This window comes from Thermobia domestica, chromosome 13 (genome assembly GCF_964235325.1).
Source record: "Thermobia domestica chromosome 13, izTheDome1.hap1.1, whole genome shotgun sequence".
Lineage (NCBI taxonomy): Eukaryota > Metazoa > Arthropoda > Insecta > Zygentoma > Lepismatidae > Thermobia > Thermobia domestica.
Genome location: NC_137466.1, coordinates 69,817,101 through 69,829,198, shown reverse-complemented (window position 1 = coordinate 69,829,198; position 12,098 = coordinate 69,817,101). Strand labels below are relative to the sequence as shown.

The 12,098-nt window shown below is 36.1% G+C and overlaps 1 protein-coding gene across 3 annotated transcripts in view; it reads left to right on the top strand.

Moving 5' to 3' along the window:
• The window catches only part of LOC145668218 (putative helicase mov-10-B.1), a 205,182-nt gene that overhangs the window by 136,771 nt on the left and 56,313 nt on the right, over nucleotides 1-12,098 (top strand). For all 3 annotated transcript variants that reach the window (XM_081735871.1, XM_081735870.1, XM_081735869.1), the window contains exons 14-17: nucleotides 3,306-3,514; nucleotides 5,889-6,055; nucleotides 7,262-7,389; nucleotides 10,374-10,494. In XM_081735871.1, coding sequence (XP_081591997.1) covers nucleotides 3,306-3,514; nucleotides 5,889-6,055; nucleotides 7,262-7,389; nucleotides 10,374-10,494 — 625 coding nt within the window. The remainder of the gene's footprint in view (nucleotides 1-3,305; nucleotides 3,515-5,888; nucleotides 6,056-7,261; nucleotides 7,390-10,373; nucleotides 10,495-12,098) is intronic.

Sequence of the window (12,098 nt, the reverse complement as noted above, 5' to 3'; positions counted from 1 at the left end):
GTATATTATTTAAAACAAAAAAAAACTGGTTTAAACCAAAAAAAAAAAAACTTTTTTTTTTTCGATAAAAACCATGGTTTTTGCCAACCCTGGTTTCTGCTTTTGAAAAAGTGTCGGGCAGACATCTTACGCATACAGAAATGCTCATGCATTATTTCCCCAGCAGACTCCACACTTACCTTGACATCTTCAGCTAGTTGGCGAATGGCTATACGGTGATCCTCTAAGATAGCGCCTTCCACTTCCCCAATGGTGTTTTCATTAGTAGCGGACTGGGGTCGCCCTAGAATGAGGGCCGTTTCTATGTAAGTCTGACCACACTGGAGCTAACAATGCCAGTGCTTGCAAACATCATATAATGGGGCTTCCTCTCCAGAAGCCTGTCATCTCATCAAATATGTTTGGTGTGCGACCTCTCAGGCACAAACTTGATCACTACTTGAGATTTAATTAAATCCATCTTTGCAGTTTCACTTTAGTGCCTGTAACACAGAAAGTGTTAGAAGTTAAAAAAATAAAATTTTGCTCATAATCTGTAGGAATATGTATCAATACACAACATAAAATTCCGGTATTCTACGCTAACAACAGTTAGATCAGGGGAAATCGTAATAAACCTCCCTTGTATGAAACCATTAAAATTTTATATATCTTCTTCACTGTAAAAGATAGATATCATATTTATTTAATTTGTTCTCTGGATTTTGTGATATTCCAAATATCTGCTTGAGCTTACTCGTGTCGAAAATATGGTTATCGTTCGCGCCTTGCGCGCAGGAGATCTGAGTTTGATTCCTAGCGGAGCTTGCGTTCAGATCCCACGCTAAATTGTAGGTCGCACATCTCACATAATCTCGGTGCTCAGTGAGATGTTAAACTCAATCTAAGCAAATATTTTCTTCGCTACGATGAAGTCATGGAAAACTGAAACTGATACATGTAGTTTGCATCATTTGGTCATGTTCATGCTTTCTTTCTACCAAAATAGGAATAAATATGCCAGACATGAAATTAGTAACTCTTAATTCAATATGACCAAAAAGCAAAAGAAATTTGTATAAAACTCGTTCACTTGAGTCTCTAAAGAGTAAGCTCTCTGAATGAAAGTAACAAGTAACGAAAACATGCAATTTTCGTAATAAAGTCGAAACAAGAAGTGGATTGCCTGCACTACGTGTCTTCCTTATCTTGATTTTGTTAATTGGATTCTTTTGTTTTTTGATCTTATAGCATAATATAAGATGATGAAAGGAGACTAGCTCGGACTATATCGGAACTAGCTTTTTTTTTTGGGGGGGGGGGGACATTTGATTAAAATTTCAGACTTGAAGTAATCGATCTGTACTATATTCATCCATTCGCTTCCGTAATTCTTCCCAAGTTGAACATCTCCATCTTGAAATATTTCTGCCTTCCAGACTTGAATTTCAGGCGCGTTTTCCGCATTAATATTGGTACATAAGTAGCAGCTTTCACGACTTTTTCACCTTTAATGTTTTGCAGTTAAACTGCTCACACCAAAATAACATAGCTTCACATTCAATTATTATATTGTGATTTGTATTAACATTATTAGGTTAGGTGCCTCATGGATGAGTTCATTTGGATACTTTCGACAATTATGGCAGGTATTTTTCGATAAAATGTAACCTATTTGTGAAGCATTATGCAAGATAAAAACCTAAATTACGAGATGCGTTCAAGTTATAGCCCCTTCATTCCTCCTCCCCCTCCTCAGGACTGGGAACAGATAGAAACGTGCTATTTGTGTTAAAATACTCAAGAACTCGTTGTTAATGTGTGACAGAGTTGGCAACACCGTACAGCACACACAACTCTAGCGGCAGCGGTGAGAGTGATGCCTCTTTTTGATACTTGCGATACTCGTTAAAGGCGACGTTTTCTACATTTACGTGGTGTGACCACCGCTTAAAATTCGTCTCCAGTTGAGTGAGACATGTGATGATGGTATAATGGATGTGTCTAATGTACGTTTGTGAGTGCAACAGTTTAAAGAAGGCAGAACGTCGTGTGACAACACACCAAGACAATCTCGGCCTCGCACAAGCCGATCTGACGACATGATTGAGCTAGTGGAGAAAGTTGTTTTGGAGAATCGCCGAATGAGTGGAACACATCGCCTCCAAAGTTGGCCTTTCCATGGGATCTGTGCACAGTCGTCAGATCGGCTTGTGCGAGGCCGAGATTGTCTTGGTGTGTTGTTACACGACGTTCTGCCTTCTTTAAACTGTTGCACTCACAAACGTACATTACACACATCTATTATACCATCATCACATGTCTCACTCAATTGGAGACGAATTTCAAGCGGTGTCACACCACGTAAATGGAGAAAACGAATGTTTACACGCTGTTCTTGTAATGAAAAAGTCGCCATTTTACGAGTATCGTAAGTATCAAAATGTTACCACTCTTACCGTTTCTTCTAGAGTTCTGTGTACCATATGGTGTTGTAATCTTTGTCACGCATTAACAAGAGTGCTCGCGTATCTTCTGTCTAATCTAATATAAGTAAAATAAAGAGTTTGTTTGTGTGTTTGTCTGTGTTCGGCCTGGGAACCAGACGAATGGATCGAGAGCTACCAACTTTTGGTCAGGGGTACCTTGGCCCAGGCCCCAGATCAAGACGAAGCCCTTTTTTCAAATTTCGAACCAGGGGGCGTTTACCGGAACCGGCTTGGGAATTAGACAAATTGACCGAGAGTTACCAAATTTTAGTCACGAATACCTTGGTCCAGGCTCCAGACCAGAGTTAAACGTTTTTATCAAAATTCGAACCAGGGGGGGGAGGGGGCGTTTACCGGGACATGTAAAAGTAGTAGAAAATGACCGATATTAGTGTCGAATTCATATTTCCGCGGTTGCTGAAATCAATGGTGATACTTCCATTAGCGATGACTTGCAAATTTAGTTACAATTGTATGCAGGCCGGGAGTCAGCGGGAGGGATACCGAGACATGTAAAAAGAGCCCAAAATGACCGATATTAGTATAAAATTCATAGTTTTCGCGGTCGCTGAGATCATTGGTGATATCCCACAGGCATTGACTTCCAAATACAGCCCCCGTGCGAAGCATGGGTATATTTAACTAGTTTTAAAATAAACATCACGTTTCTCTCTGTTAGCAGTCCTGATAAAAAAAAATATGGAGGTGTTATAACTTGAATTCACCTCGTATTAGTAAACCATATCTTGCATGATCGTGCTGTACTTAGTGCTTCTTTCTCGTAATGTTATGAGTTACTTTAAATAATAAGTGTTTTTTATATTACTTTTCTTACAGGCTTCTTGATAAGTTTGAGGCAGGTTTCTATACCCACATATTTATAGATGAGTGTGGCCAGGCTTTAGAGCCAGAAGCACTTGTGCCAATCGCTGGACTACTTGGTGAAGCCTCAAAGAATGTTATTGGTGGCAACTTAGTGTTAGCAGGAGACCCACAACAATTGGGACCAGTTTGCAATTCGCTCATTGGACGAAGATTTAAATTTCGTAAGTACATCCATACCTCTGAAATGTGTCTCGAAAGTCCCATTACTTTAACAATTAAAACTGTAAAACCAAATGAAATAGTGAATCATTGTGCCTTGCAAAATATACTATAACTCACAAAGTTTAGTCAGTATGCTGTAATGTATTTCTTTGGCTACTCGCATTATATCCAAGTTATCCATCTTGACGCATACACCCTGCAGTATATTAACATCAAGAGGTGCGAAACGTCAGTGATCTGCCTGCGAAATGTAACATTGTCAAGGGTCCGCAACTGAATCCTTAATGTGTCCCAAAAGAAAGAAAGAAAAAGTTGGGTGGTCTCGAGAAAGCAATTCCTGATTTTTATCAATTTCATAAAGAAAAAAGCATTCAGTTAAGACCCACATAGAAGAAAATCTAATAGAATATCTAATATCTAATAGAATATGATCTCTTCAAAACTGCACTTTACAAACTAGGACTTCTACAAGATGATTTTTTGCTATTCTTACAATATCTTGACAGGGGCGGATCCAGGACCGACTTCTGGAGGGGGCGGTGGGTTGTCATACTGCTACTTTTAAGGGCTCCAAACTTTGGGATGGGTTTTATTTATATATATAAAATAAGAAAGTTTCCTCTTCTGGGGGGGGGCGATCGCCCCCCCCCCCTGGATCCGCCCCTGTATCTTGATATACTATATGATACAATAAAACAAGAAGGGGGAACGTAAATAGCAAGAATGTAACAGAGATCATTTCAGTAAATAATTTCTAAAAACTATATATTTTCTCGAAATATAGTAGAAATTGGAGTATTATGCAGTTCAGAAATGGAAAGGTAGAGAGACTGAAAAGATTGGATAGAACGTCAGTATCATTTTTTGTTTATATGTTTGATTATTTTGTTTTTAGTTTTTCTTTGTTCTGTTATGTTATTCCGATAGAAATTGAAATCACAGAAAGTAAATTAGTACATAGGTGAAAAATAACATACTAATCCAATAACAATTAAGCTTCAAGTCAGTAATGGGCGAAAAATAAGTCTTAAAGAAAGCAAATGAAAGAAAATGAATATATTTGAAAACTTTGTTGTCTGCTGTATGTTATACGTTATATTTGGGTTTGTTTGTGTTCCTAATTTAGAAATGAGCAAACATGTTGGGATGTCAAATGTCAGCGTTGTTTAATTGTGATTGGCTAATATTTGCTGAATATATGATGCCAGATAGAAGAGAGAAAAACTGAATAAGAAAGTAGATGTGTGTGGTATTTAAGTAAGAGTCAAGAACTGTGATGGTGTATTTACAGTTACGAAATAAAACTGAGAAGTAATTAGATTTCTGAGTGGCTGAGCATCTACATCAAGAATGGAAGGATGTACAGCTATTAGGAGAGCGAAGTGATTAACACATCGGCACAGTTAGCTAGAGACCTGGGTTAAAATATCTGTAGAGTCTTACATTTTTTCACCGTATCGCACCTTTAGAGTAATTGGTATGATTTCGTTATTTTCTCAATTTAACAAATATAGTAAGTAGATACCTAGTGAATTATATGAATATGTTATAGTATGGATATAATAAACAGAATAGAACTATTGTTCATGTGTATAATGCATAGCATAAGAATAAAATTGAAATTAGAAATAAATGTAGATTATAGCAATGCTCTATGGAAGACCAATAATGACAACGTTTCCGCATTTTGTTTATGGAGAAAACTAATAAATCCCATGGGGTGAATGAACTGTAGCTGGCAGACTTTAAGAAAAGTACTAGTCCCATTTTAGGGTAAAATATATATATATAATATCGTTAAGCAAAACGATAGAACAGGAGTGAAAGAAAAGCTTTAAAAAATTTTAAAAAAAGCTTACTTTAAAAGAAACAAGTATTCAAGTCACATTTTTCTCCTAAAATATACATACTGTCCAGCCGTCAGTTTTATATAATAAATCATAAAACTTCTGTATTATTATTATTATTATTAATTCATGATCAGTAGTCAGATTTTCAATCTGCTTTGGAATCACTGGTTAGTTACAAGTTTGTTTCTAGTAGTGAAGATCCCCGATTCAATTTCAGACCTATGAGCTTATAGAGAACATATTGGTCATAAATTTCATCATGGATCTCTTCTTTCCTTCCATTACCTTCATTTGACGTATTATTTCACCATTTACATGCATTTATCTTTCACCATCTTCACTCTATAGAACACAGTTATAAGAGGTTACACTTAAGATTCAATCTTCTTGTAGCTACTCTTTCGTTTCGCAGTAGCATATTAAATGTAGATAAGGTGTAATTATTATTATAATCTAGAGTTAATTCCGAGGTCATCCTAGTGTATTATTTTTTAAAATATTGCGTGTCATTACTTTTTGGCAGATATGTCTTTCTTGGAGCGTTTGATGGAAACTTGTCCATTGTATCAAAAATCTAAGACAACTGAGAAGTACAACAATGTTTTCATCACAAAGCTTTTGAGAAATTACCGGTCTCATCCAGATATCCTGCGTATTCCAAATGAAATGTTCTACAGTGGAGAGCTAGAGGTAAGCTAAGTAGTATTTATTATTATCATTACTACCACCATAGGAATAATATTATTATAATAATTTAATTACAAACATAACAACCGCAAGGTTTAGACCCATTATAAAATCACTTCTTACAACGTATTACTTATGAACCACACCATAATATACGCGGAGGTGCTGAGAAACATAACATACGAGGGAGTGAGAAGTTCGTAACTTTGCCTTAAGAAAAAAAGAAAATTAAAAAAAAAAAAAAATCAATGCATGCATGTGATGGATTTATTCACCATTCTCTCCTTCAACGTAACACATTTTTTGCTTCGGTCCTGCAGTTCGTGTCAAGCCATGCATTTTCAGCTTCATTTACTTCAGGAATGTTACTCAATTTTTGCCTCTCCAAGTGTATTGGGAATAAGTAGTGGTCTGATGGGTCTAGGTCAGTTTGAATAGGTTGGGTGATAAGTTTCAAACCCTAATGTAGCCACTGTGTCCATTGTTCTTGTGAGGGGATATATTGTTAGAAAGGTAGACAGCTTTTCGGGACAACTTTCCACGTCAGTTTTTCTTTACCTCTGAGTGAAGCTATGTAATAATAATACAAAAACTTGCAATAAAATTAGTAGCTTCTTGCTCAAAACGGCTCTGGAAGCATGCACCTTTACATTCTTCAACTCTGCATGCAAACATTTTGCACCTATTTAGCGGAAAGTTTTGTCATGTTAAGATATCACAGATACTGTCACTCAGGCGTTCATGGGAAATGTCTAGATTGTCTGCTGTCTTTTTAGCAGAAATGTGTGGTCTGAGAGAATAATTCCATGCACCTTTTCAAATGTTTTCGTACAGTCACTTGAAGGGTCTCCCAGGGCGAGGTTCATCTTCAATGCCGAAATGTCTTGTCCTAAATTTGACAGCCCAGCTTCTTAACAGTGGCATAGCATGAAGCAGGGATCTACATTATTTATATCATCTCATTATATTACTTTGCACTTCATATTACCTCACTCCACCTAGTAACCTCTCAACACCAATAAACTTTACCCTAAGAATGTTTCTGGCCTCTCATTGACAATGAGAGAAATAAAGTCAATCACATGGAGTTCCTAGTCTCTCTTAAATTCAGATATTTTGGAATATACATCCCAATAGTATCCCTTAAATAAATATTATTTATAAAGTTATGCATTGGGTATATTACTAATAACTTATGCTTTTTTTCAGGATCATGCACCACCCGAAGTGAGAAATGATCCTTTGATCGCAGCATTTGCTCACAAAAACAAGAAACCATTTCCAGTCATATTTCATGGAGTTCTTGGCTTTGATAGGAGAGAAGGAAGATCTCCAAGGTACCTTTTTTTTTCTGATTTTCTAAAGAAAAATTAGTGTAGTTCCTCTAATTAAACCTACAATAACTTCAGTTATTATGGGGAATGTTCAGTAATATCATTAATTATCTTACGATTTCAGTGTTTGTGTACCTCCAAGTTTTCAGCTGTCCCACAGAGCCTCGGCTACGAAGGATAAAAATAGGAGAAAAACAATTACATTATTTAGTACATGTATAAAAAGAAATTGATCACAGAAAAGTATCAGTGCAGAAACAGTTTGTCCTATGTAGTCACTAAAACTCCACGTAAGTTTAAGAGAAGTGGCTCACTGATTAGAAAGCTTAGATTATATATAGTTGTTGCAAGTAAAGGTTGTCAGGACGCGCTTTAGTGCCGTGATTGTTCCCGTAGTCTTTGTACTTTTAAGACAGGTTTACATTTGCTATCTAACTAGCCTTTTTTTACAATAATCAGGAACTTATCTAGTAAGTACTTATACTTTATAAATAACTGGGCAATTCCAACAGATAACTTCCGTCATTACTAACGTTATTGAAGAAACTTCTACAACGAAAAAGAAAAAAAAATGATCTTTTCTTGTACGGTAACATTCCAAGCGTAAAAACATTGATGCGTCCAGTGACCTGTTTTATGCAAACTTTTATCTATACTGGGTGGATTAAAAATCTTTGGACACCCGTTTATATTAAAAACTCAGAGGAAGTTGTGAAATTGGATAATGGGAGATGGTGATGGTAGAGCTGAGTCTGCAACTTGCAGTATACATGGGCGAATGCAAGTTTTAAACTTCAAACAGGAAGGGTAGCATTTCCATATCAAGTAACAGGTGTGAACTCAGTTACTCGAAGGTGTAATTGTTTCATATATTGTATGATTTGCACGATTTAAACATTAAAACTTTAGAAATTATGGCACATGCAGCACATGTGGCCATACCATCTAATGCACAATTTGTAGTTACTGTATCCACTTCGGCTGTGCATGCAAAATAATGTCCAGTTAAATGTGGTCACATGTGCTGAATGCGTTCCTGTAGGTGCCTTATATTCCGGGGTTTCTCAGGTTACACCAATCAGCAGATGACCCCACTGATAAAAACCAAGGGTGTGTGAGATCAGATGATCTGAGTGACTATTCTATGAGACCAATACACTTCGCTGGGAGTTGTGCATCGAGCCATTGACGTACACCAGCGCCATAGTGAGGAGAGGCCCCATCGTGTTAAAAAAAAAAAAACATACCATTTTGACTCAGAAGGAAAGAGCACATACTGCAGAAGCGTCAGGTACTGTTGTGCCATTGAGATAATCTCGACGATAAGTGCACCAATATCCCATATGTCACACTACACCATAACCTTTGCAGGAGTATATTTCATATTCAAATCAACCTAGTTCGGATGACTGTCATACTACTACCGACTGCTATACCCGTTCACCTCCCTTTCACATTGAAATAGACCTCATCGCTGAAAAGTATGCTACGTAGAAACGAGGGATCCAGTTCGTATTGGTTCGTAGTCCATGTGGGGAATTCTACCTGTCGATCTAGATAATCGTAATTTAGTTTGTTACATGTATAACCTGTAAGGATGCTAGCAATGGTACGCAATTTCCAGATAATGGAGGATTAGCTGTTACCACTTGCGTACCAACAAGTACGGTAATTAGTCACAATAAGTATTGTATGATCGTGAAAAAAAATACTATTTCCAGTGAGATTACGTTTGGGACTCTTCACAAACGATGCCACAACTGTCGTTGTTATCTCCTCATTGATGGCAGTCTTTGGTCGCCCATCAAGTGCCCCATCTTCCGTAGTACCTATTTCTCAGAGTTTGTCGATCACGTACGCGATCGTGCTGTGCAACACAAGATGTCTATTTGTCATAATTTTCTGCAATGTCTATGAAACTGCGTTCTCCAGATATTAGTATGATTTCTATCTTGTCTTCCTTTTTCAGAGGCACTTTAGATCGCCAGCCACAATAAGATCCTGTCAGCAACAATGAGACTTTTCAGATTTTCAGTCGTGCAAACTATACAAAATATGAAAGAAACAATTGTATCTTTGGAGTCCTGATCTCTCGATGGTGTTACATGATGCTCGACATATCCCCTCCCTATTAGAAATTTTGAACTTGCATTCAAGATGGCGGCCATAGTCGCTATGTACCGTGCAAATTGCTGCCCTATCTCTGCTACCATCTCCCATTAGCATGATTTCACTTTTTCTCCCAACAGGGCTCAAAATTTCAAAGTCAGATGCACTTGCCAATCCAAAAATTGTGGTCGCCAGTGTCTCTCACATACAAACTATAAGAGGTACCCCTCCCCCACGGCCTTCGGTTTGACAAAGAAAGAGATTACATCAGGGCATCTTGGACAATTAGATTCAGGATAATCAATTTTGAATTGGACAATACATATACATGTTTAAAAATGTCTTACCGTAAGACTTCACAAACTCTGTCTCTGCACTGGAGTACCAGTTCTCGATTGCAATTTTCGAATCAGTTCTTAAGTAAAGGGCCATTGATGGAAACTGTCAGCAAATCGTACGGTGACCTACTGAACACTAGTCACCAGCTTTAAATTTCTAGTCGCCAATGGCGACGGGAAATTTTGCGCCCTGCCTCCCATGTTTCAAAATAAAATGATGTCCGAAGACTAATAAGCTTTGATTAAATATTATTTAGGTTGTATGTGCTTTGAAAGTATAAAGCTTTTTAGCTTGTTTTGCGTTCAGAAGTAACATAAAACAATCTAGAACTCACCACAAGGAGATAGCTTTACGATGAGTTCCGACCACTCTCCTACCCACTTAATGTTGTGTTCAAAATGTTTAAAAACAATAAATAATTGACATAACGAATTGTTGATTATGTAATCATTTAAAAACACGAAAATTTAGGTGATTCGAAACAAAGTTAGTGAAATGAGTACAGTATTACTCAAATTTTATTTATTTATGTATTTCAGTTATTATAATGGGGAAGAAATTCGAGAAGTTATTTTCTACCTAAGCCGTCTGTTTGCTGAAAATGCAACAGTACCTGTTAAACCTTCAGAAGTTGGTATCGTAACTCCATACATTAGACAGGTAAGGACTAGTGGTAGTTACACAAATTCATTTGCTCATATTACAGCATTTAACAATGGTTAAAAATACCTCGAAATAACATTCTAAATTGATGGTGAAAGCATAGATGTATAAATGATCTTCCTCGTGACTAAATGGTTGAGTTCACTCCTTTGTTGCAAGAAACGCACGTTTAAGTGTAGATCTAAGTCTCCTATATCTTCATTACTAAAAAGGAACGTTGAATTCAACAAGCAAGCAAAGTAACTAACATAGGCTATAGTAGAAACTGTGAACGTCCATGTTGAAGGTAAACAGTCATGAATTGTTTGAAATATAGGGCAGGGAAATGTAGTGTAATGTTAATTATTGTTTTAAAGCCAAATTATAGAAATGGCAGACTATACTGTATTATTGATTGTTGTGTGAGCAGTTATGCTCAGATTGAGATAAATTATGTTGTCGATTGGAAAATGTGATAAAAGTGTCTGTATTAGGTATCTGTACTAGCTTTTATTACTTAAGATATTTGGAATTCACTGAGGTAACTTGTTAAAGAATCACTAATAGTAATAAGAATCTGTAGATAATTATTAATAATCACGTGTAAATAAAGGAAGACAGCCAAAGAAGTGTTTTTGAATTCTTGACTGAAATTTTCTTTATGGTAGTAACTGAGCAGAGCTGTTCGCATGTAAATAATTGCCAAGGTAGTTACAGTTCATACATCTGTTAAAAACTACACACTGTAGCACATAAAGTATACAACTAACTGCTATTATTAATAATTAATCGAAGATATATAAGTTTGTATCTTGAATTGTTCGAGGTAAGTGATAGTTTCTACAGTGACTAATATAGCAGGTTTTACTGACAGTTATGAAAAGTTTTCAACAAAAGGCCCTACTTGGTTTCGAATCCTCAATTTTAAAAGATAAAAACAAAAAATCCAAAAATCGGTAATTCCCAGAAGAATGCATGCACTCATGAAAAAGGAAATATATATATATGGAGAAATGAATATTTCGTATGCATAGCATATTAAGCTTGTGTATGTTGAAATTACCAAAGAATAACATTGTCCGGTGAAGAAAGTAAGTTTAATGAAAATGAGGGATCAATCAGAAAATGTTATGACAAAAATTAAGTGCTTAGAAGATTCTGTGAAATGATTTACTTCCTTTAATATTGAAGTTGGTCTCAAGTTTTTATTTTCATGTATTGCTTATAGTAATAATGTGCTATTTTGAAACATCGAAATAAAATAGGACTCAACATTGCTTACTGGAATTTATAAAGTGCACTGAACAGCTGAGTGTTCTTGGTATTAATGTAATGATAGAGGCCGCATTGAGGACTATCAATGGGAAAACCTATAGAATAATATCATGTTGATAATACAATTACATTGTATTTATATTCTGCTTTATTTAACATGTTGTCCTTCATTTTTCTTCTTTTTTTAATAGAGAATAATATCTAAAATATTCTAAAATATCGAATTCATATAATATCTAAAACAAATTCTTACTATTGTTGTACCTTCAAATAGATAGAAAATTAGATGTATGTATTCTAGTAGATCGTCAAAGTAAATCTGCACCCATTTGATAGCAGAATATTGG